The sequence below is a fragment of the Liolophura sinensis genome, chromosome 3, assembly GCF_032854445.1.
Source record: "Liolophura sinensis isolate JHLJ2023 chromosome 3, CUHK_Ljap_v2, whole genome shotgun sequence".
NCBI lineage: Eukaryota > Metazoa > Mollusca > Polyplacophora > Chitonida > Chitonidae > Liolophura > Liolophura sinensis.
Genome location: NC_088297.1, coordinates 24,595,635 through 24,621,852, shown reverse-complemented (window position 1 = coordinate 24,621,852; position 26,218 = coordinate 24,595,635). Strand labels below are relative to the sequence as shown.

At 39.8% G+C, this 26,218-nt stretch overlaps 1 protein-coding gene across 8 annotated transcripts in view; it reads left to right on the top strand.

Annotated features, from left to right (window-relative positions):
* Window positions 1-1,140: 1,140 nt before the first annotated feature.
* Window positions 1,141-26,218, top strand: part of LOC135463290 (MYND-type zinc finger-containing chromatin reader ZMYND8-like) — a 51,490-nt gene continuing 26,412 nt past the window's right edge. For 4 of the 8 annotated variants that reach the window (XM_064740536.1, XM_064740542.1, XM_064740535.1 and 1 more), the window contains exons 1-12: window positions 1,152-1,206; window positions 1,951-2,053; window positions 16,123-16,193; window positions 16,663-16,743; window positions 16,986-17,135; window positions 19,782-19,906; window positions 20,566-20,709; window positions 22,045-22,158; window positions 22,874-22,966; window positions 23,475-23,562; window positions 24,158-24,213; window positions 24,930-25,010. In XM_064740536.1, the coding sequence (XP_064596606.1) occupies window positions 2,034-2,053; window positions 16,123-16,193; window positions 16,663-16,743; window positions 16,986-17,135; window positions 19,782-19,906; window positions 20,566-20,709; window positions 22,045-22,158; window positions 22,874-22,966; window positions 23,475-23,562; window positions 24,158-24,213; window positions 24,930-25,010 (1,023 nt within the window). In that variant the 5' untranslated portion in view covers window positions 1,152-1,206; window positions 1,951-2,033. Of the gene's footprint in view, window positions 1,207-1,950; window positions 2,054-6,021; window positions 6,458-8,999; window positions 9,244-13,042; window positions 13,157-16,122; window positions 16,194-16,662; window positions 16,744-16,985; window positions 17,136-19,781; window positions 19,907-20,565; window positions 20,710-22,044; window positions 22,159-22,873; window positions 22,967-23,474; window positions 23,563-24,157; window positions 24,214-24,929; window positions 25,011-26,218 lie in introns of those variants that run through there. The other 4 variants (XM_064740541.1, XM_064740538.1, XM_064740540.1 and 1 more) reach the window with 4 other exon arrangements.

The window sequence follows — 26,218 nt, the reverse complement described above, 5'->3', positions numbered from 1 at the left end:
CATCGTCCTCCTCATGGATGTTGTACCTGATACCTGCAGTAAGGTAAAGTAGCCACCGTCCTCCTCGTGGATATTGTACCTTATACCTGCAGGAAGGTAAATTAGCTACCGTACTCCTCATGGATGTTGTACCGTATACCGGCAGGAAGTTAAATTAGCCATCGTCCTCCTCATGGATGTTGTTCCTGATACCTGCAGTAAGGTAAAGTAGCCACCGTCCTCCTTGTGGAGGTTGTACCTGATACCTGCAGTAAGGTAAAGTAGCCACCGTCCTCCTCATGGATGTTGTACCTGATACCTGCAGTAAGGTAAAGTAGCCACCGTCCTCCTCGGGTTCTATCTGATACCTATAGGATATTAAACTAGCAATCTTCCTCCTCGTGGATGTTGTAATTTATAGCTATAGGAAGGTAAAGTAGCCTTGTGGATGTTGTACTTTATACCTATATGAAGGTAAATTAGCCACCGTCCTCCTCGTGGATGTTGTACCTTTTACCTGGAGGAAGGTAAATTAGCCATCGTCCTCCTCGTGGATGTTGTACTTTACACCTGCAGGAAGTTAAATTAGCCACTGTCCTCCTCGTGGATGTTGTACTTTATACCTAGATGAAGGTAAATTAGGCACATTTTATATAGATGCCGGAGGAAAATCAGCGTCCTGCCACCGATACCAAGTATCTGTATATTGTATAGTCCTAAAGGCCTATGAACCCCATGTCGGGAAAACTGGTCTGGAGAGGCCTTGGGCTGTTGTATCCTTATGATATAGAATACCTTGTCTTATTCATCATCTGTCGTCGATAGTTCGATAATTTATACCGATAATTTATAACATACCTTGTCTTACTCATCATCTGTTGTCGATAGTTCGATAATTTGGAGAAGCACTGTAGTAAATAAAATTTAAGTTAATGGTGTGAGATATAGGCCTACAGTGATATAATCCGGTCGTCTTTTTACTGAACACAAATGTGTAACTATACCCCACTACTTTGCATTTCGCGCCATATGTGTGGTCATGCGCACTACAACGTCCTCCTAATGGATGTCCGTTCTCCTGGTGGATGTACTTCCGTTCCCCTACTGGATGTAGGCTGACGAGTACTGTTGTCTTCAACGCTGGTTAGTCAAAATTGGATTTCGTCTGCTGTCTTTAACCAACGTCTACATTGTGATCAACGTGGTGAGAAGTATTTGCGCTCTATGGTAAGAAGTATTTGCGCTCTATTGCGAGAAAAGTACACTTGTGTACCACATAAAATCAAAAAATCGTGGTGCTAAAGGCTTGTTAATCGTAAGAATAACTGCAGTTAAAGAAAATCTGACTTCAAATCATGTTTCTTTGCTAAGTTTAAGGTTTTCACTTGACAGATGATTTCCCGCCATTTTTTCTAAAACCAAAAACTTTTCACTTTTATTTCAGTGATTTAAAACAAAATGAAAGCGGCAAAGACAGACCTATAGGGTATGCAAAAGAGTTTGCAAACTAAATTGTAGAAGTAGAAAGGTTTGTGAAACAGCCTTAGCATAAAAGAGTTTGCAAACTAAATTGTAGAAGTAGAAAGGTTTGTGAAACAGCCTTAGCGTTCGTATAACACAGATGACCCAAATCACCCAGAAAATATTAGGATCCCTCTTGCGTTGGCCCAGATCCACAAAACATGTTTTATACATGTATGTGCATTGTATTTGAACGGAAATAATTTTGAACGCAGTAGGTATCCAATGATTCAGATCGAAATGTTCTTAAGTAGTGGTCTTTATGACTTCACGTCTAATTTTGTTAAAAATCGCTGGCAGCAGTGCTTTAAAAAGTTGATCGTGAATGTGTTGGCAATTCAGCCCAATGAATTAGATGTATGGTCCTTAGCATATAATCTTTAATTCATTAGGTTATATGGAAAACAATTTATGACATGCCTCACAAGTAGTGCTGTAACTTTTTTCCAGAATATCCTTCCTTGGTTTTGAAATTATTAATTTAGCTGACATCAGGAAAATTGGATTGTTTCGACCTTTGAGTCTTTAACTCCATGCAAAGGAAGACATTCAGGTAAAGTTATTAGTTCTTTTCTCATTCTCATCTCCTTGAGCAACAAGATCACAAGGTTGTGGTGGTTTTTGGTGTACTGGTAATAATGATAATAATTATTTCAGATTTCCTCCAACCGTAATCCTCCCTCCTGGATGCTGGCGAATAAGTGAAATATTCTTGAGAACAGCATAAAACACCAATCAAATAAATAAATCTTTCTTTAAAACTGAATATTTCAGATCACAAATAGACACTTAATAAGCTTGAATGTTGTCAAACAGACATATAGGAGTGAAAGTTTTTTTTTTTTTATAGAATCTACAGTATACCAGCAGTTACATGTATGTTAAGTATATTTAATACTTAATACTGGGTTGTGGGATTCAGAGTGTTACATGTAGAAGAAAACAACTGGCCTTTGCAATGCAAGTGGCAAATTTTCCCGGTCACATGGAATACAAAGATTCAGAAGCCCAGATTAAGCCACCCATCGATCAGTGTTTGTGTTTGGCAAGTATTGGTGGCTGTCTCCAGAACAGAAGTGTTTAACAATTTGTGTGATATTTCCATACAGAGTTGAGCATAAGGAAGAGCTAAGCGATTGTTCATTCAGTCAACTAATATTTCCAAATAAAATTTGTCTAGAAAGTAAATGGTACAGAAGTTTCTCCTCGGCTCAGCTTGGTTATGTCCACCCATAAACCAAATTGACATCCTTTGAGTGAAGTAAATTTTTGAGTACAGTATATTACACCAACCAAATCAACATGTAGCGAAAAAAAAAGCGTAAAGGAAAACTGCTCCGGGCATACGGCTCAGTACAACTTGTACTATTGGTGGAAGGCAAAATGTTCTAAACAAATGTCTTTTTGCCATTAATAGTTAAGTGGCTGTGTGAGTTCTGTCAGCTGCATGCTGCTACCACCAAAGCACCGAAAGCAATATAGGAAGGGCAGTGCAGGGGATTGCCTGCATGAGGCTGGAATTGAACCAGCATGTCTTGCATCATTAGGATTGAAATAAACAAACACATTCACTGTACATACATGTACTAAGTATCAAGCCTACACCCAGGCAGTCAGTTAAATTATTAGTTCCACATTTGGGAATAATACAACAGGACATATGCCTCAGTATTATTTATATGTATTTGTTTAACTGGACTTTTGCCTCTTACTGAAGAATATTTCAGTTATACAACAGACGTCAACCAGTATCATGGTGAGAGGAAAATGAGCATAGCTTTGGGGAAACCATTCACATGTTGCCTCTGTACTAATATTTCTGGCTAGTACATACATTTAGTACACATAAAGCAAGTATGTATACATTCCATTGGGCTACATATTCGGACACTGAACTCGGACATTGTGTCACGTTGGTATGTCCTTTCGTATTCATCAATGATTGTTCTGAAAGCAGGCCGTTGTTTTGTATTTTATCTGATTTCTTTAATCGTTGCCGTTTTAGGCCACAGGTTGCTTAAATGCTATAACATACCAGGATTATGTGCTCAAGTCCAATTTTTCCTTGTCCCATCTCCGTCCATGTGACGTGCACTTTTTATGTCTCATTGATCGGAATACGCGTCTTGCAGAATTCGCCTCTCGCAGAATACGCCTCTCGCAGAATACGCCTCTCGGAGTTAAGCAGTCTCCTGAGCACAATGTGCGCCTAAATATACCTTAATTCCTCAGTCTTTTTTGCATATGAAAGAGCAACTTTAAGCACATTTTATGTTTTTGCATACTTTTAATTTGATTTTGAAGACAAAATTACAATTTCAGGGTTTCACAAAAAGATTAATGCTATATATCAGCCTTGCTTGAATAAACACCTTGCAAACATGGGACAAGGTGGAAGAGTTAACAGTTCTGTACACATTTTTGTGCGTTCTCTGCAATCAAGTTTGAAGAGTATAATGTCATCACAGACAGAAGGTAGGATTAAACAATAGACAAGACTACACAGCTCAGGCCCAAAATACAATATTACTTCTGTTTATACTATGCTCATCATTGAAATTTTCAAAAATTTCTCACCATTGACAGAAGATAGGCGCTAAAGAGCTAGAGGATCAATTCTAATTGGTTGGTGTGAGAGACAGGCAAGTCCAGTCTGTGGTTGCCTAAGCTGAATTTTAGGTATGTTTATTGAAGCATGAGCAAGGCTGCAACATTTAACCCAGGAAACCCTGTCTGCACTGTCAGTCAATCAGTGTCAATTCTGTATCCCTAAATAGAGAGTTTATTTAGAGACCGGATATAAAAATGTCTTAGTTCCCTTAAAGCCATATTCTTCCTTTTAGAGTTCCTCTTCATTTATTCCTTAACAAATGAAATGCTAAAGATAAGCTTTGATAATGAAACTGACTTACAGTAAAGACAAAGTTTTAGATTTCCTCATGCACTGATTATTCACATCCCTGAAATCTTGAGTGTAATAAATAACTCCAGATGTGTCAGATGTGTCAGATTCATGTACCTGGGGAAGGTAACTCCGAGCACTCGGCTAGTTTTCCTCCACCCATAAACCTGACTGGCAGTGCCGTCTTACAATTGAAAAACTCACAGTGTGATATGCCATTGAATCAATCAATAAATCAATCAATGAATATAACTGACTGGATCTTCCCTAATTCCTCAACCTTTACGTATATGAACGAGTAACTTTCAGTGCAATTTATGTATAATTTGATTTTGAAGACAAAACTACATTGGTTGGATTGGCCAGTTTCATGGCTTCACAGAAAGTATAATTTTATCAATTTACGCAGAATAATGCCATCAGGATATGCTTGAATAAACACATTGCATGCATGCGAAAAGGTTAAAGAATTACAGTAGCAGTAGATATGCAGGCCTAGAATTTCAACGTGAATCCGGGAATGGATTTGTGCAAAGACTCACGCAGTGCTTGTCTACAAAAATCCACAAAGAAGAAGTGTTTGTTTGGTTCTTCCGAGTCTTTCCCCGAGGACCGTGATGAATTCAATTTTAAATGATTATAGCCACTCGGTTTCAACTTCTGTCAGTTGAATTTGTTCCAAACTCCTTAATTGGTTGAATCGGGAAATTTTGGCCAATGACAGTGTGCGATACAAGACACAATCTCACTTAAAACTTAATAGCATGCGAAAGCGCAGCGGTGACAACCTCTGCAGCTGCGGTCGTGTTCACAAGCACTCAGTAGTATTTAAAATCAATTTAACACTCCTCGTCTGTGTTAAATATACACTTAGTAAGTCTCCGGTTACGCTTAACGTTCTCAGTTATGATAATAATTAAGCAAAGGAGAAGATTATACCTGTGTTTACAAAAAGTGCAGAGGTGTTTTCATACTATTTGGAGAACGGACAGGTCTCTTGCTTGGTAAAAATGGACGTGGCGATCTGCTATTTCTGTAATCTATATGTACATGCCTGCGTTTACACTTACACTTTACCAGGGGTTAATAATATGGCACATGAGCACAGGACACCGTGAAGAGGACACCATGCGCAGGACACCGTGCGTAGGACACTTGGATAACATGTGAATATGTACGTTGTGAAAACAACACTTATTAAATTGCATACAGGTTTATGAGACAGCGCATGTGCCAGTACACATGTTCTAGCTTAAGGAGTTTAACCTTGGCAAGTAGATTATAAGATTTTAATTTTATGGACCTCATTTAAATTAGTGGAAACTGATGAACAAGTTAATGTGACATATGTGTGTGTCACATGTTAAACATGGCTCAGAAAAAAAATCATGAACTAAGTTGTAATCAGTATAGGGGAGCATTTATGTATTAATTACTGTAAGCTGGATGTTTTAAAATTTACCTTTATTGTAACAATTAGCCTGCTCTGTTTCCTCCCATCATAATGCTGGCTGCTTTCCTGTAAGTGAAATATTTCTGAGTGCCGCATAAAACATCAATCAAATAAATAAATAAATAAGTAAATAAATGAATATAACAGTTAGCATGGATACCACAAATTCCTGTACGCAGATGCCGCAGCTAGTTCAGCTCATTTTTGCTGTATTTGGTGCGATTAAATCAAGGCTACATGTATAATGAAGCAGCCGTCTATTTTTAAACTAACAGTATAATATACTGTATACAGTCCTGGAGATCAGCTAGAGAAGATTCAGCTACCCTAACTGGTAGACAGTGTCTGACCTTTCATGACCTTTGCCCTTTTTGGTGACCTGAGTTCAACCCTTCCTTCCAGATGTTATTTTCAATGCTAGCCAATCAGCAGTGCAGTAGCGTGTCACATGACCCTCATATTGACAGTCCCTTACTGCTCACATGCTGCCCTGGAAGCCATTTTGTGTGCTGTGTTAAACTAGTGTATGATGTGAATTAGAACTGTGAACACTGCAGGCTGTGTTGAATTTGACTATAGCCTCTGTGAACCAAAAGTTACAGGTAAAGGTGCAGACTGCGGCACAGTTGCAGTTGCGGTGCACGGTTTGCTGCAGTTTAGAGTAATTCTGGTTTCTGTGTGCAGTTAATTGCTGAAAATACTGAGATGTATGGGAACCAAGCATGGATACATATGTGTTTAAATTCAGTCAGTTATAGACATTTCAGTGCGATACAAGCTCTGTGCTAATTGTATCACATCTCTTGTTATACTTACATGTGAATTTTAAATGCGTCGTGTTAAATACATTCACTGTATTTAATTGGTTTGATAAAAGTCTATATATATATATATATATATATATATGTCTGCCAGAGTACAATTTCAGCTCCTACCTGTAAGATAGGATACATGTATGATGAGGTACAGGTATGATGAGGTTCAGGTATGATGAGGTACAGGTATGATAAGGCACATGTATGATGAGGTACAGATATGATGAGGTACATGTATGATGAGGTACATGTATGGTGAACATGTATGATGAGGTACATGTATGACAATGAACATGTATGATGAGGTACATGTATGACGAACATGTATGACGATGAACATGTGTGATGAGGTACATGTATGATGAGGTACATGTATGACGATGAACATGTGTGATGAGGTACATGTATGATGAGGTACATGTATGACGAACATGTATGACGATGAACATGTGTGATGAGGTACATGTACGATGAGGTACATGTAAAAACCATGTATGCATATACACATTTCATAAACACTCACTGATTGAACTTAGTCAATTTGAAAATAGTGTAGTCTATCTATACAGCTCAATCAAGTACACCTGATAAAATTTTAAGCCGCTTGGAATTTCTTAAAGATAGTCTTTCAGTAAAGGAGTTTAGTGCTGTAATGTTCATTATACGCAACAGACACTGCGTTATTATCAAAAGACAAAACACTGCAAAAGAGAAAGCATATATGTTTGTGTCACTGTGTTTAGGTTAAATTTATGGCCATTGGACAATTAATTTACCTGTTAACAGTCTTTGCAATTTGCAATTGTCAGTCCTCATTTAGTTACCTTTTCCGTCTGCCATATTATTGCAGCTTCTGGGAACACCACCTGCTGTAGATACACACACAGGTATACATCGATCGGTCTTCTATGCATTCAGTTTTCTACTGTATTTGCCTTGTTCAGACGAAAATTGAATTCTTCCTTAGTCAGTTTACCATCACACAAATATGTTTTGTTCTAACTTTTCATTTAAATTAATTTTAAAGGCAACTATCAACTGTATGTATTTTTTACCCTGTGAAAATCTGACTGACTATTGAAACTGCTTAGACAATTAGTAGCTATCCCTAAAATATGATTTGTAAAAATCCTGTGTAACTAATTGGAATAGTTAATTTACATGTAGTTCTTAAGTCCACCTTTACCTGTGAACATTTTTCCCTCTGATGTGGCCTTTAAGCCTTTCCCCTGGTTCATTCTGACCTTTATATACAGTAACACTGCATCCAGATGTTATTTCTCAGGGTTAGCCAATCAGCCGTGCTGTAGCATGTCACATGACCCTCACATTGACAGTCCCTTCCTGCTCACATGCTGCCCTGGAAGCCATTTTGTGTGCTGTGTATAACTAGTGTATGATGTGAAGTAGAAGCGTGAACACTGCAAGCTGTGTTCAGTTTGACTGTAGCCTCTGTGATGCAGCAAGAAACAGGTAAAGATGCAGACTGCGGCACAGTCGCAGCTGCGGTGTGTGCAGGTTTGATACAAAACGTACAACCATATTGGCTGTATTGTACATGTGTTGTATTTCAAAATTGCAGCCTTCACAGATATAAACAATCAGTTTGAAAATTAACTATTATAATGAGTATCGACAAGCCATTTGAAGTATATACGTCTCTGTGTAGTGTGTTTTATGCGAGAAGAAATGTCCAGGTTTTCAAGCCATATAGATGCAGGCATGATAGTAGTCTAACATTGTTACCTGTATATACCATGTACCTGTATATTTACATGTTGCTATAGTTGACATAAATACTACAGTAGTAAATACAAAATTTTTGTGTAATTTACACACAAAAGCAATAAGTTGTTCCTGGCTGGAATTTTTTAACTTCTAGCTGTGTTATATGTTACAAAATATATTGGAAGACTGACCAGAAGCTAGAGACCCCATGATCTCGTTTGTAACGGACAAGGTGTCTATTTTTGTATGGCTGTCAGTGATAGCGTCCTCGTTAGATTTGTATAATTTTCAGCCTTCCAGTTAGTCTGAGTGCATGTTTCTGTGGGCTTAGGTGATGTTCTTCCTGAACAACCAGGGCATAGTGGTTGCTGACGGAGTGGCAGACGTATGGGTTTTTCTCCTGATGTCCCAGGCGTGGGTCTCCATTTTGTTTTGTTATGGGTGTAGCATTGCTAGTGTGGCATGTTAGCTTTAATCATTCATTCATTCAATCATATTCAACTTGAAGGAAATGAAGGTACAGTGTTGCTATTTCATTAAATGTTAACACCATGTTACATTTGAATTAGGCCTGGTTGACATTTCGTAAAGTATTTACATTTTGAGTGCTTTCGGATTATATCCACATTACTGGCGAATGCCATTTGTTTGATTTTTGATTGCTGCAGCTCTTGAGAACTTTTCATGTTCAGTTCATGATCAGAATGAACGGGAGTAAGTCAACGCTTTTCGCCTTACGGGTACATGTGCACCCGACACACCTCCTGGCGTAATGCTGTGGTCAAGGCAACGTACACGAACTCAGTAATGGACTGATGACAAACTGCAGCTCTTTGGGGAGTAAGGTAACCATTTGTGCGCAACGTTATACTTTATTAAGTGGTACATTTATGTGATCTCAGCATTAGAGTATGCTGTCACTAATGAAGTTAAAGCCACAAGTAGACCACCATTACTGGTATCAAGCCTTCTGATGCCAAGGTCTTTCAGTAAACTTACCAGCAAGCGTGGGAATAATCTGTGTTACATTAATACCTCAATATAACCTGTAGGTTAGGGAAAATTTGCCTATCACAGGAAATTATATCCAGGCTGGCAGCTAGAAGTTTCTGAATTGAAGAAAATCCCCTTACCTTTGCAAAACAATGGAGATATTTCTCCAAGGGTGTGGAATATTCTAAAATATATCCAGATTTCATCGAATTAAGTGTCTGCCATAAACCAGAATCTCAGTGCTATGTTTTTAGCTTCCTGTACAATGTTTTGAATGTTTGCTCCGAGCGAGTGGAGCTGCTATAGTGTTTTGTTGATCATTTGAGGAAACATGCCACATTATGGTGGTTGTGTTGAAATAGATGGTTCTGTTAGCCTTGTCTTGCAGTTTCACTTTTCAAAAACTGATCTAGTGTTAAGTCACAGTGGGACAAGAGAAGCAACTCAGATGAGGCCTGTTTGGCAGTCTTTCAGTTTTGTCTTAAAATCACCTTTCCTCTTAGAAATATTTTTTATTTTGAATCTTGTTTAAGAGCTGTGTGAGCTTCGAGAGTCCCCCCCCCCCCCCCCCCTCTTGTTCTGTGTCCGCAAGCACGGAATAAGCTGAATCGGCATTTCAAGAGTTTTGCGAGTTCACATGGGTTTAGGCAAGATAAGGTAGGGGCTCTCGCTAACTAACACTAAGAGGTTTTATGGTAACTGCTAACAAGACTTGCATACTGCATTCTTTTGAGCCACCAGACCTCATTAAATCATGCCTTTTATTTAATTGCATTAGTTTGTGAGAGCTCTCACTTTAGCGGTCTCATCCAAACCTGATTGAACTCATGACAGTCTGAGAGCCTTCACCTTAGCGGTCTCGTCCAAACCTGATTGAACTCATGACAGTCTGAGAGCCCTCACCTTAGCGGTCTTGTCCTAACCTGATTGAACTCATGACAGTCTGAGAGCCTTCACCTTAGCGGTCTCGTCCAAACCTGATTGAACTCATGACAGTCTGAGAGCCTTCACCTTAGCGGTCTCGTCCAAACCTGATTGAACTCATGACAGTCTGAGAGCCTTCACCTTAGCGGTCTTGTCCAAACCTGATTGAACTCATGACAGTCTGAGAGCCTTCACCTTAGCGGTCTCGTCCAAACCTGATTGAACTCATGACAGTCTGAGAGCCTTCACCTTAGCGGTCTCGTCCAAACCTGATTGAACTCATGACAGTCTTGAGAGCCTTCATCTTAGCGGTCTTGTCCAAACCTGATTGAACTCATGACAGTCTGAGAGCCCTCACCTTAGCGGTCTTGTCCAAACCTGATTGAACTCCTGACAGTCCGAGAGCCTTCACCTTAGCGGTCTTGTCCAAACCTGATTGAACTCATGACAGTCTGAGAGCCTTCACCTTAGCGGTCTCGTCCAAACCTGATTGAACTCATGACAGTCTGAGAGCCTTCACCTTAGCGGTCTCGTCCAAACCTGATTGAACTCATGACAGTCTGAGAGCCTTCACCTTAGCGGTCTTGTCCAAACCTGATTGAACTCACGACAGTCTGAGAGCCTTCACCTTAGTGGTCTTGTCCAAACCTGATTGAACTCATGACAGTCTGAGAGCCTTCACCTTAGCGGTCTCGTCCAAACCTGATTGAACTCATGACAGTCTGAGAGCCCTCACCTTAGCGGTCCTGTCCAAACCTGATTGAACTCATGACAGTCTGAGAGCCCTCACCTTAGCGGTCTTGTCCAAACCTGATTGAACTCATGACAGTCCTGAAATGCTAGCTAATTCTGTTTATTCTAAATTATCCCAAACCCTGGCAAGTAAATTTGACCCTTCTGATACTACTAGGGATAATGTCTCACGTGTGCTGGATATAACAATAATTCTTCTTGTCAGTGTGGCATTAGCTTTAAACCGGAGACTTTTCGTAAGATATTCACATGTATATATGGTGTTAATGCTTGTCATCATGCCAGCGCATTGAAGACTCAGCAATTTTGCATCACTTTGTTTTAATTGATCGATCATTTGGGACATCATGATTGTGTGCAGTGATTTTAAATCAGCCCGATCGACACACTGGTAGCCTGATCGACACACTGGTAGCCTGATTGACACAACTGGTAGCCTGATCGACACACTGTTAGCCTGATCGACACACTGGAAGCCTGATTGACACACTGTTAGCCTGATCGACACACTGGAAGCCTGATTGACACACTGGTAGCCTGATCGACACACTGTTAGCCTGATTGACACACTGGTAGCCTGATCGACACAACTGGTAGCCTGATCGACACACTGTTAGCCTGATCGACACACTGGTAGCCTGATCGACACACTGGTAAACTTGCTTTATAAATTACATTTTAATAGTTTACATTATGACTCATTAACCAAATTCCAAATTTGCATACCTGTAGCTTTAGTTGTTCCAGGTATCACATGTTCGAGCTTTCTTGCCATCGCATTATGTATAAATTTCCTAGATAAATGATCGGTGTGCCCATGTTGTATTGATGAACAGTTCAGAATAAGGAGATTATTTGACCAGCACATATTTCATGTTGAACATGCAGAGTTCATTAGGAAACGTTATTAGTCATTAATGAGCCTGTGAAGTCCACTGGTTTTTCCTGGGAGGACTACCTCATGAAACCAAGACCACTGAATGTTTAATGTGTGTAGGTCATACACGTGAAATAGACATCAGTCAAAATGTCAACTGTTGGCTGTCCTCAAAGTATAGGAGGTTTGGGAAACATGATGTTCAATCATTAATGAAATACTCAATTAAGGCGTTTGGTAAGTTTGGTTAGAATATTTAAATTGTGTGGGATCAGCCAGAAGCCTGTGAATGGTCTTTGGTTTCTCTCAGGCACAGCCCAGTTGCCCTTCACCTCAATGCTGGCTGTTGTTATAAAATGAAATATTCTTGAAGATGGCGTAAAACACCAATCAAATAAATAAATTGTGCAAAAAAGTTATTCTGATATATTTGTGTAACGCTGTCAGATTAGTTCAGATTCTGTTGTGTTTTGTAACTTGATCAAATGAAATGTTCAGCTTTAAAAGTAGCGGTGTACATAATGTAATGAAAACATATGAAAATTCAGAAAAATCAGTAAATGGCTATTAAAATCAAAACTGTTTTTTAGTCATTTTCTGACAGTGGAACACCGCTAATAAAATTATAGCTGTATTGTACTTAATGCATAAGAAAAGCTTTTAACTACCTCCCAAAAAAAAGTATAAACCTTTATACATGTAGTTTGTAAGACAATATACAGGTATGTCACTACAGCACGTTGTTATGTACATGTATGCTAATTTGAATCTCATCTTGGGTTGTTGCGAGCAGTTCTGACCAAGTCCCTCTGTTTGTAAGTCTGCCTGAGCTCATTTCCCCACTCCTTGGCTTCTTATCAGCCAATCATGGGGCAGCACCCCAGATAACCCTCTGATGATTGACAGCACCTAATGTGTCTAAGCCCCTCCCCTGCTGCCCAGTGTCAAGGCCAGGCCAGGTCTCTGTACAGTGTGAACATTGTGTGTGAGAGGCAATTGAATTGGAGGGGGGAGGGGGGGGGCTAGGTGTATGGTAAATTCAGCTGAAGCTAGACTGCAGGCAGCGTGTAGCTGGGGGCAGCAAGCAGCCATATTGAGACAGTATACAGTAGTGTTGTTGTTGTTGCCATTGTGGTTGGTGGTACACTTTAAGCTGCTGTGAGTAAGTCAGAGGGGAATGCCTGTTGTAATGGCAGTTTGTCACATAGCCTGTAAGTTGGAAGACACCAGTACGTCGGCGTTAGCGCTTCTGACATGTCATATGCGTTGTAACATATATAATAATTATATATACTGAGCTATAAACTTCACGCAAAGGTTCTAGTCTGCTTCGACTATAAGCTAACTTACAGAGATTACAATGTACATAGCAGTTTTTTGTTTGTGAGAAGGAAATGGTTCATCTCGCTGCATGGCCACTATAACTAAATTATGATGATCAGCTTTGATTGACCAGTGTAAAATGACTACACTGTGAGTGCGATGTTTGCCGTTGATCATGATCAGTCACTATTCTATATAAGTAGATGCAAATACTGGAATAATTAATATATCACTGCACCCTAATTCCTCAATGCGGTCGCTGTGAGTTCAAGTCCAGCTCATACGTGGGAATGTCCGTCAGCAACTTGCAGATGGTCTAAGTTTCCCCAGGGCTCTGCCTGGTTTCCTACCACCATACTGCTAGTCGCCGTTATATAAGTGAAATATTCTTGAGTATGGCGTAAAACACCAATCAAATAAATAAATAAATAAATCCTTAACAATTTCACATATGAAAGAACAAGACTTTATGCACATTTTTAATTTGATTTTGGAGCCAATACTATATGTACATTGGTTAGACTCCCCAATTTCAAGACTTATTGGTCTACACAGAACAATGCCTTCAGAATATGCTGAAATAAACACCTTGCAAACATGTGAAAAGGTTGAAAAGTTGCAGTAATGTGTTGTTTCAGACTAATGTACTCCTTAAGTAACTCAGGATTGTGCACATAGCAGGGTTATCTCCTTAGTGTTCTATTAACATTCGTAGTGAGACAGATATACATGTACATTTTACATTGACAATTTGCTCAGAGCAGTGACATTGGGGTCAGAATATTAATTTCTTTGTTTACTTGACTGGTGTTTTACAAACTAATCAAGAATATTTCACTTATGCTACACCAGCATAATGTTGCTAAAATCCATGACCATCCGCAGATTTGCTGGCAGACCTGTAGTCAGAGTAAGACAGCAGTATGATGAACATGTATATTCAAGCTGACTGAGAATCGCTGTGTAACTTATAGAGCCTGCAGGTTTATCCAGTGGTTAATACATTACGTTTCTAGGCTGCATGCAGCTGCACGGCGTGTGAAAGCACGGAGTGTCAATACATTCTAAGCAGGCTCATAATGTTGTTAGAGATTAAATACACATTGTTTCAGTATAACACTCGAGCCGAATGGCTGTGGATTTCCCCCGGGGTCTAGCTGTCCAGATTCCCCCTGCCATAATGTTGGCTGACGTTGTTTAAGGAAAATATTCTTGAGTACGACGTAAAATACCAATCAAATAAATAAATGACATTTGATCCACCTGCAGATAGTTGTGGATTCTTCCGGGCTCTGCCCAGTTTTCTCTCGTCATGATAAGTGCATGAAATATTGTTGAGTATGACGTAAAAACACCAATCAAATAAATAAACAAATAACACTTGATCCGGTCGGAATGGTAGTATGCATGTAGATGTAGTTTGACATGTTACGGATGTAGAACTGAAGTACATGTACACGCACACAAACTGTTGGTAATTTATGAGTGAAAAAGATCACATAATCTTAGACTTCTGCAAGATATCGGTATACAGTTGTCTGCATCACAGGTAAGGTCAGTCTGTTAGACACTATATAAAATTAGAATCGCCAATGGTAATCACAGGTAAGGTCAGGCTGTTAGACACTATATAAAATCAGAATCGCCAATGGTAATCACAGGTAAGGTCAGTCTGTTAGACACTATATAAAATTAGAATCACCAGTGGTAATCACAGGTAAGGTCAGGCTGTTAGACACTATATAAAATCAGAATCGCCAATGGTAATCACAGGTAAGGTCAGTCTGTTAGACACTATATAAAATTAGAATCACCAGTGGTAATCACAGGTAAGGTCAGTGTGTTAGACACTATATAAAATCAGAATCACCAGTGGTAATCACAGGTAATGTCCGTCAGTTAGACACTATATAAAATCAGAATCACCAGTGGTAATCACAGGTAAGGTCAGTCTGTTAGACACTATATAAAATTAGAATCACCAGTGGTAATCACAGGTAAGGTCAGGCTGTTAGACGATGTATTAACTCAGAATCGCCAATGGTAGACACGTACAGAGAGAAGTGACTTTCCCTCAAATTATTCTCTTATTATCCACAGTTACAGAATGGTCGGCCAATGCAGGTATGATTCAGGTGGCTATTTTCTGAATGCAGATGTAGGTACATGTAAATTACAGAACAGCAGTTACCTCTAGCTTGCATGCATCTATTGCAGCAGAGATGGAGATGTGTCATATACAGGTCATCCAGCTTAGTGATGAATATTAAGTACTTAGACTGTGCAAGAGTTAGACATTAAGTTGCCCAGAGTTCTCTTGAAAGTTAATAGAGGTCTTTAAACATATTTGGGAAAGTTGAAGGTTTTTGAAAAGTTTAGAATTTAATGAGAATCCAAGTAAAACAACTGGGTTTCTTGAACTTCGTTTTGGGATGAAGAAAGATCATGGTTCTTGTGTTTAATGCTGGCACTCATAATTTTATGAGAAACAACAAATGTAACAAATATGATGAAGAATTAGCTTGTTGACTGGGGCTGTGGTCAGTAGATTAATCAGGGTTTCTTGATTTTGACGGAGTTTTGTCAAAAAGTTCTTATGTGACATAAAACTGCGTAGACCCTTCATAACGTTGATTGGGTGTGGTCCAATCACATTTCGTGGAGATGGAGTTCTGACCTTTGTTAGACTCGTACCCCCACCCAGACAGCCATAATTAGGTGCATCATATCTACATTGTTAGGAAAGTTTTGGTTTTAGCAGTTTGTCATGCTCATTATACAGTGTTACATTATTAAGTTGGGGATAGCTGCACTCATACTGTTAACCAGTTGACTTGTGTTGTTGTTGTTGCAGGATGAATGGTAGGAAGATGGACTCCTCCATGACCACACGGTCTAAAGGTTCCCAGGCTCACAACATTACAGGTAAACATTAATTATTTACTGATAGTGTTGTAATTATGCAGAGTTGTCCGTGTATTATTGGAGGTGATAATGATTAATACTCATGAAAATGTGTGTAAATATGTTCCCCATGTCTGCCATACATTGACTGAAGAACTTGAATATTCAACTTGCACTATAGACAAACAACCGTCTGCAGAAGTGTTGTTTTTTTCCGCCAGGTGTGTCTTCTTTCTGCAAGATTAGTGTTGCCAGTGGACCATGCAAGTGCACAAATCTTGATTTTTCTGGGTAAACTTGATTGAAACTTAAATGACACCACGTTGATCTGAATGTGACTGGTATATTTAAGTCTGTGTGCAGCTTCTTAGCTCTGATGGTTTTAGTAGGAATTCAGTGTTACCTCACCTAAACTCCTGATAATAGAACTGGAAAATTGGAGAATATTTAAAGTCATCAATCCAAGAATAAGTATCATCTTTATTTTAAGGAGCTGAGAATGATGAAGTGTGTGGTGCTAAAAGAGTCAGCAGAAGTAACAGTTTCTCCAGTGTTTCAAGTCATACCAGCAGTAAGTCCTAAAAACTCTACAGTCTGCGTGAATCTCTAGCTGTAAAACAGTATTAAGATCGTCCAAGCAACCCAGTGTGAGTGAATTCAACATGCAAAATGTTTCTGGATGTAGCTAGTATTTGTGAGTACACTAAAGGTTTCTGGTTGGCTTGCAGGTACCTCAGTGTTATAAGTGAAACTTCAGTAATATGTGAAAATGGGATTGAATCGTTGATTCTAGTGTTTCTGATTATTTTTCAGATTCAGAGACCACTCCAACAGTCAAAAGTCACCACAGAACAAGGTCATCCGCTAATTCCTCAAGATCAAACACACCAACGCCACCTGTTGGCAAGGAGGGGAGACAATCAAACCCAAGTACACCAGTCACTGGGACACACAAGACAAAAGGTAAACACTTATGTGTACTGGTACTGACTTTTCAGGTACAGTAATTTGTTGACCTTTTCAGCCAGCTGAGCAGCACTGGTTGTCAGAATACTTGAAGAAAAGTTGACAAAACAAGGTCAGAGGCTGTTGGGGAACTCATCAGAGAAGTTGAATAGCGCACTGCAGACGGTTTATAGTTCTCACCCATATAAATATGGACAAAATAAAAAGTTGGCATGTGTCAACTGGCCAGCAATGTGCATGTTTACACTCTTGCCAGTGAATGGGCGGTGTAGGCTTTGAGTGATCAGTCTGAGCCAACACGCAAGGCAAAAAATGTAGGGCCATTTGTTCTGGTGATTTTCAGAGCCACATGGCTTGTGTGCGCTATCATTTGCTCACTGCGGCCAGTGATGGACAGCAAGACTCTGTAATAGCATGTTGCACAACTTTAGTTCTTATATAAGCTCATCTGTATGAGTTAGTGCAGCAAACCAGCAACACCCGTGCATCTGTATGAGTTGGTGCAGCAGACCAGCAACACTCGTGCATCTGTATGAGTTGGTGCAGCAAACCAGCAACACCCGTGCATCTGTATGAGTTGGTGCAGCAAACCAGCAACACCCGTGCATCTGTATGAGTTGGTGCAGCAAACCAGCAACACCCGTGCATCTGTATGAGTTGGTGCAGCAAACCAGCAACACCCGTGCATCTGTATGAGTTAGTGCAGCAAACCAGCAACACTCGTGCATCTGTATGAGTTGGTGCAGCAAACCAGCAACACCCGTGCATCTGTATGAGTTGGTGCAGCAAACCAGCAGCACCCGTGCATCTGTATGAGTTGGTGCAGCAAACCAGCAACACCTGTGCATCTGTATGAGTGCAGCAAACCAACAACACCCGTGCATCTGTATGGGTTGGTGCAGCAAACCAGCAACACTTGTGCATCTGTATGAGTGCAGCAAACCAGCAACACCCGTGCATCTGTATGAGTTAGTGCAGCAAACCAGCAACACTTGTGCATCTGTATGAGTTAGTGCAGCAAACCAGCAACACTCGTGCATCTGTATGAGTTGGTGCAGCAAACCAGCAACACTCGTGCATCTGTATGAGTTAGTGCAGCAGACCAGCAACACTCGTGCATCTGTATGAGTTGGTGCAGCAAACCAGCAACACTCGTGCATCTGCATGAGTTGGTGCAGCAAACTAGCAACACTCGTGCATCTGTATGAGTTGGTGCAGCAAACCAGCAACACTCGTGCATCTGTATGAGTTAGTGCAGCAAACCAGCAACACTTGTGCATCTGTATGAGTGCAGCAAACCAGCAACACTCGTGCATCTGTATGAGTTGGTGCAGCAAACCAGCAACACTCGTGCATCTGTATGAGTAGGTGCAGCAAACCAGCAACACTCGTGCATCTGTATGAGTTGGTGCAGCAAACCAACAACACTCGTGCATCTGTATGAGTTGGTGCAGCAAACCAACAACACTCGTGCATCTGTATGAGTTGGTGCAGCAAACCAACAACACTCGTGCATCTGTATGAGTTGGTGCAGCAAACCAACAACACTCGTGCATCTGTATGAGTTGGTGCAGCAAACCAGGAACACTCGTGCAGGTACAGCGAATTTTATTGGAGCTTAATGACAGATTCTTGTTAGTCAGGTCTTTGTAGCTGAAACACATTTTCATGCTGATTTGTTACATTTATTTATGGGACTGTGAACAGACAGTACTGTTCCCTGTATAATGCATTCACCGATGTAGTGTAGCTGACAGCCAGGGAAGCAGTTGTTAGCTTGCCAGTTTCACAGGAATGTGCTTTGAGTAAGTTTCGGAATTTTCAGGTATGTAAACAACTGTGGCTCGATACTTTCTTCATTTTAATTCATGGATAAAATAAAGGTGTCAAGCCTGTACTGACAACTTTAATCCCTCCAATCATGGATCTAGCCATCAGTGGAGGCAAGAAAACAATTGCCCACCCCACCATTGCGGCACTGTTTCAATCATTCGTTGTAAAAGTGGCAAATTTCACAGTCTGGCGCACAGTTGGTGGAAAAGGTCAGGAAATTACAGTGCATATACATTTGTGGTTTGTCAGGTGGCAAGTTGTAAGCAGTGGTGTCACCTGATTCTGATTAAGACCCTTCAGTCAGAAACCTAACAGTCATCACATAAGTTGTATGTTATAGTATACATCTGAGCCTGCTCTGTCTACCGTAAGGCATATCTACCTGTGTCGAAAGACACACTGTTTTCTAATACAGGTGAAAGAATAAAAGGAAAAACTTCCATTGATCTGAGTGGAGTTGTGTCTTCATTAATATTTATAACCTACAGGGAAGCTGTGTGTCTACCGCCAGTCATAAGATAGAGAAAATTTGTAGAGAAGCTGACGTTGTCGGTCGTGAAAAAGTGAGCATCAAACAGCTGTAAACTGTCCTATTTTGGGCTGAATTCTCTTCACAAGATGCTTGGCCAGACCTTAAGATTTATGAAGTGAAGAAAACGAAAACATTGAAAAAATTGGAACCAGTGTTGTAATTCTTTCACAAAGTTTCTTGTAGCTATTGTCGTAAGTTGCATTATTTGGTTTAGATGTCAAAAGTAACTGTTTACAAGAAGAATTTATGGAAGTGTGCTGTAAACATGTTGTTTGCAGACTCTAAGCCCACTCCATCTTCTGGGAAGAAGCGGTCACTGGCATCCATGTTGGAGGCAGGTGACACCCCTACTGTCCCACCCCCCAAACTGAGGAAGATAGGCAAGAATGATGGGACTGGTGTGGTAAGTTGTCTCAAAATGAAACAGTCACTAAGATTACTTGTGAAGGATTTTATTCTGTCCTTTTGTGGAAATTCAGGGTGATGAATTTGGGTATGTGAGTCTGTCTGTCTGTCCATCTGTTTATCTGACATGCTTTGATTCTACAGAATATCGCCTCAAAATAGTTGGATTTTTATAAATTTTTTGAAAAAAAAAATTAAAACCAGCTTGCTCCAGTCATAAATCTTGCATAGCTAGCATTGGATATGAATTCAGTGAAATGGCTTGTTTGACAACAATGATAATACATGATAATCCTTTTACTTCAGCTTGTTTGCTCATGTGGCCATGAGGTGCAGCCAGTGGTCCACATTTTTAGGTTAGGTGATTATAGCCACATACTGTGATCAGGTTGACCATGAGGTCATAACTTAATATTCCTTAAACTAAGGCAGCATATTTATTAGAAAGGGTTTGCTTTGGAAGCCACAAATGCATACATTGTGATAGGCAGCAGTTGTGAGTCCGGGGGTTTGTCAGTAACTTGCCAGAGGTCGGTGGTTTATGCAGAGCACTCCGGTGTCCTCCACCCATAGACCAGACCACCATTGTATGACTGAAAAACTCTTATTAATTAACTAATTAATCAATTAACCAGTCGTGTGTTTTGTTGCTTTCAGAACAACAAGAACGATTACTTCTGTTGGATGTGCCACAGGGAAGGCAACGTGATTGTGTGTAAAGTCTGTCCCAGAGTCTACCATACAAAATGCCTAGGCTTGCAAAGTAACCAGCCCAAGGACTGGGTGTGCCCAGAGTGTGAGGTGATTGTTTGTAGGGCCACCTGTCTGAGAAACATTTTGTCTCAATCCTTCTGCTTGCTGTCTGCGTGTTTGTTTGTCTGTTTGTATCTATAGCTTTCTGTCTAAACCCTCCTACGTTTCTGTCTGCGTCTCGCTGCGTTTTTGTCTGTTTGTTTGTTGTCTGTTCAGCTGTTGTCTAAATCCTCCTACGTTTCTGTCTGTGTCTCTGTCTGCATGTTTGTCTGTCTGTCTGTTGTCGCGTCAACTTTTCTCTGAACCCTCCTACTTTTCTCTGAACCCTCCTACTTTTCTCTCTGCGTGTTTGTCTATCTGTATGTTGTCTCTTCAATTTTTGTCTAAACCCTCCTGCTTTTCTGTCTGAACATCTCTGTGTGATTGTTTGTTTGTCTCGTTAGATTTTTATCTAAACCCTCCCACGTTTCTGTCTGCATCGCTCTCTGCACGTTTGTCTGTCTGTTTGTCTGTCTGTTTGTTGTCTCTTTAGTTTTTTTGTCTAAATTCTCCTCCTTTTCCTTGTGCGTCTCTCTCTGTGCCTTTGTCCATTTGTGCATTGTCTCTTCAACTTTTGTCTGAACCCTCCTACTTTTTTGTCTGTGTCTCTCTACATGTTTGTCTGTCTGTTCGTTGTCTCTTCAACATTTGTCTGAACTCTTTTACTTTTCTGTCTGCGTCTCTCTGCATGTTAGTCCGTCTTTTCATTGTCTCTTCAACTTTTGTCTGAACCCTCCTTCTTTTCTGTCTGCGTCTTTCTCTGCGTGTTTGTCTGTTTATTTGTTTGTCTCTTCAGCTTTTTGTCTCAACCCTCCTTGTTTCTGTGTGGGTTCGTGTGTGGGTTTGTGTGTGTTTGTTTTCTGCACTCTGACAATCCTTCTGTTTTCTGCACTCTGACAATCCTTCTGTTTTCTGCACTCTGACAATCCTTTTGTTTTCTGCACTTTGACAATTCTTCTGTTTTCTGCACTCTGACAGTCCTTCTGTTTTCTGCACTCTGACAATCCTTCTGTTTCTGCACTCTGACAATCTTCTGTTTTTAAAACTATTCCTTTATAAGTTGATTGGTAATTTTCTGTTTGATTTTTATATAGGCATAATTTAATGAAATAAATAGTGTAGAAATATCAAAAAATTATGGCTTTGTAGGCAAGTGATTGGTGACTTTGATAAGGTTTAAGACTGTACAGATACACCGAGCTAAACTTTTAAATTATGTAGCAGCCTCTTTTGAGTATCGATTGCCAGTTACAGTGACAGCTGTTGGAATACAGTGATAGCAAAGTTGAACTACGTACATTTATGTATGAGTATTGACTAATGAGATGGTTTGTGTTTTGGCAGAAAATTCTACGGGCAGAATGCGTGGATACGAGGTCCAAATCTATGTCAATGATCACGCTGGACCAGCTGTGTATGCTGCTGAAGTTTGCCCTGGAGAGAATGCAGCACCCCACGGTAAATCTACATGATTCCTCTTTTTTTTTTTCAGAAGAAAATATGCAAATGTATGGTTAATACTTGAAAAAATGGATCCTTTTTTTCGATATAGGACATAAATTTTGCAGTAGTTCACATTTATATGTTCAGACATTTTCACGTACAAAGAAGAAAACATTTTAATAAGCAAATGGACAAATAAAATGTATTTGTATTTAGCAAAAATATGTTTCTTTCCTTATAGTTTAGCGTTGCTTTTAACAATATATCACAGCAGTGTCAAGAATTATGTGTACAACTGTTTCAAAACATTCTAACAGCTGACATACCTGTAGTGCTGCCCAACCTGTGCTCCAAGCCTAAGACACCAGACATGACTCCCACATAGGAAACTGGTGCTTGCTGAGCTGGCTTCTTGTCTTCCGTATTATTATTGGCCGTTGTACACTTAGCTACTGTGTGACGGTTCTGAGTACTTTGGAAGCATAGAAACTAAAAACTTCTCTGTTGCAGACGGAAACTGAACCAACGCTGTATGTAATGGCGGTTGAAAGTGAATTCCATTCTAACTATGCTACATTGTTAGATTTTAAACACAGAGTTGTTTTCAACTGATGTGCCTGGATTTTTCTGTGATTGCAGCATACAGTACGTTGGTTTTAGTACGGTCTTCAGCTGAGAAAATTGAACTCAGTTTATATAATAAATCCTGGTTTTGTGGGTGTGATTTCAGAGTGGGCCGTTTGAGAAGCCTGTAGACCTGGCTGCTGTACCTCTGTATGGGGACTACATCTATAACCCCATGGACCTAGGACTGCTAGAGAAGGTAATGTATCCCACAAGCTTTCTGCTCAGACCTCTGGGTGTAATCTTCTTGTAGGGGACCGGCTAACGACCGCTGCCATGCTGCTTAACTAGGGACATCTATCAGTGCCAGTATTAGGGTAGATTTGGGGAACATTGGATGTTTCATTATCTTCAGACAGATAGTAAGTTATCTCAGCTGGAAAATGTGAAAGCTGAAGTTCATACATGTAACTGTAGCAGGAATATTTAGCTAACATGGTTAGTGCATCTAATAGACAATATGTTCCTATCTTTACTTCTTCCCCAAATCTACACGTCGTGTAGTGGTGAGCTAGTGAGAACACATAACCTGGTCAGGAGAACGCCTCTCCAAGTTTAATAAACATTTGAATATGGTGCAAACTGCATATAAGAATGCGATTAAAACCAGATTATAAACATGTTACTTGTATTCAGTGTGTTGATTTGCTTACCTCCATGTATAGGCTGTGTTTACTATGGGTGGTTTTGTTGCTTTGGTTTTTCAGAACATAGACAGTAGGATGTATGGCTGTACAGAAGCTTTCCTGGCTGATGCCAAGTGGATTCTGCACAACTGTATTATCTACAACGGGAGTAAGTATAACGGAACAAGAGTTGTCTCCCTTGGGAGCTCTGCAAATGTAACCACATACTGCCTGGCATCAAGCAGACTTCCTGGTTGATTATAGGAGTAAGCTACCAGAAGTGCAGAGTTTGAAATACAGAAACATGTTAAGTCATAACTTTACTAGAGAATTCTGATTTTGATTCATTGCTATTCGTTATTAGATTTTTGACCGCTGACTTTATGCTGTGGTACATGTGATACAAGCCTTGTTTCATCATCGAGCTTCTAATATTTGTTTTCTATTAAGATGGTTAAAGTATTAGACTAAAGCTGAATTATTTATTTACTTGATTGGTGTTTACACCGTACTCAAGAGTATTTCACATATATGGTGGGAGAAAACTGGGCTGAGCCTGGAGGGGAAACCCTTGACCGTCTGCCGGTGGCTGACAGACCTTCCCACATACGGTAATTTGAATAAGATCCCAAGTCATCTGGCATCATCTAATGTTAAGTACATGTACCTAATGGATGTAGCTCTGTGGTAAGTCGTTACACCTCTGTGGATAATGTTTGATCCATGTACCTTCACTTGTAACATGAGATTATTATCTGTTACAGCCCACCACAAACTAACTTCCAGCGCTAAGTTGATTGTTAAGATTTGTAAACATGAGGTAAGTTGCTCTGGTGACGACAGAAATTTGGAAATCTAAAATTTCTGCCAAATAATAATGAGCCAGTATAATAACCAGCCATTGATACTTCAGCATCCATTCGTTATTATGTTCTTCACCATCTTCAGGTGAAACCATGAATTCCTGTAGTATGCTTACTCCACCTGTATCTTTCTGCTGAGAAACCTGGGATCAATTCCGCATTGGTTCAGATGAAAGACATGAAACAAAAAATAGCACTTGTTGCTGCCTTGCTTGCGCTTAGTACTGAGAGGGTTAGAGGGATGAAACAGGACCTCTTGTCCCACTGTCAGTATCAGGTGACTGAGTGAGTGTCGCGTTAGTGGTTTTTAGTATGAAACTTCAGTGGCGCCAGCTCATTGGGGACATGGACTCACCCTGCCACATGAAAACATAATGTATATATACATATATATACCTATACACATAACGACTTCTTATCGTCAAATGACTGAAAAATTGTTCAATACGGCATAAAACGCCAAGCGTACGTAAGCACTGAGTTCATTTAAAGGACAAGACAGCACCTTGCTAAAACGTATTTCAGTTGAAAGCAGGATTGAAATTTCACTGGAAAAACTTCAGTACAGAACTTAATATCTTATGATATTTTCTTGCCATTTGCATTCTTTGGCTCAAATTTTTGGTCATTTAGCCATACTTGCCATGACATGTGTATTTTACTGCTGTTTCAGACAAACGAGATAGAGATCTGCCCTGACTGTTACATGAACTCATGTCTACAGAGGAATGACAACTGGTTCTGTGAGCCTTGTGTAGGTAGAAACTTTCTTTACTGCTGGCATTTTCAGGAATTCACACTTTTAAAGTGGGATGTCATGTCTGGTGTCCTTGGCATGATACTCCCCTGAAGACAGGGATGACATAATATGATGACTCCTGACATGATTGACAAATTTTAAAAATATAGTCCAGATCTATTATTTATTCATAATGAATAACCCCTGTATATATTTGTTAAATTGAGTTTAAAAAATATTGAAAAAAGGCACTTAAAAGGACTAACTTATTTTCTGCCAACACTTGGTTGCCTCCGTCATGCAAGTCCAACCTTTACGAGCTGTCAGAGCTTCATCATTTAGTTCAGTGTTAAGAAAAGCTACAAGAGTGACAACAAAGATATCGAATTTGTCCACAAAATGGTCTACTGCTCTGCATACGGCTGTGAAAACAGGCGGTGGAAGAACCCTGGAGTTATACAAATTTCCAGAGGATATGGCCTTGAAGAGGTCATGGATTTCCAGCACAAGACAGAAGGATTTTGTACCCACCCAAACCAGATGTATCTGCCATTTTATAGCTGACACCTATGAGAGGAATACTGCTGACTTTCAACAATAGCACCTGCGCATAGTGCTGATAAAATACTACTAACAGAACTGATAGGTAGTAAGTCAGTGTATATATTTACGCCAACGTCCACATCGAACATCTATTTCTTATTGAATACTCCCTCATACTTCAACTTTTTCTCATAGTAAAAAGCAAATTTCAGTGCAGTTTATGCGCATTTTTCAATTGATTTTGGAGACAAAACTACATGGGTAGGATTGGACAATTTCAGGGCTTCACCGAAGGTACAATTTTACCAGTTGACATATACATGTAGAGTAATGCCTTCAGAATATGCTTGAATAAACACGTTGCAAACATGAGAAAAGGTTGAAGAATTACAGTATGTACATGTACTATATGCCTCTATAGGCATGGGCCATTCGGATTGGCGTCTCTGAAATGCACCATATTTGTCATAGCACACAGGTATGAATTTAGAATCCCACTGTAAATAAAATATTTTTTGTGAAGCAGGGAAAGAATATTAAGTAAGTATTAAATCTTAAGATAAACACGCGAGATATATAGTGTAACACAAGATAAAGCCATAGTTTGCCAGGTCCGAATTGGACAAAGTTCAAATTAAATGTCTGGAATTTAAAGTCTGGTTAGACCGCAATGTCATAAA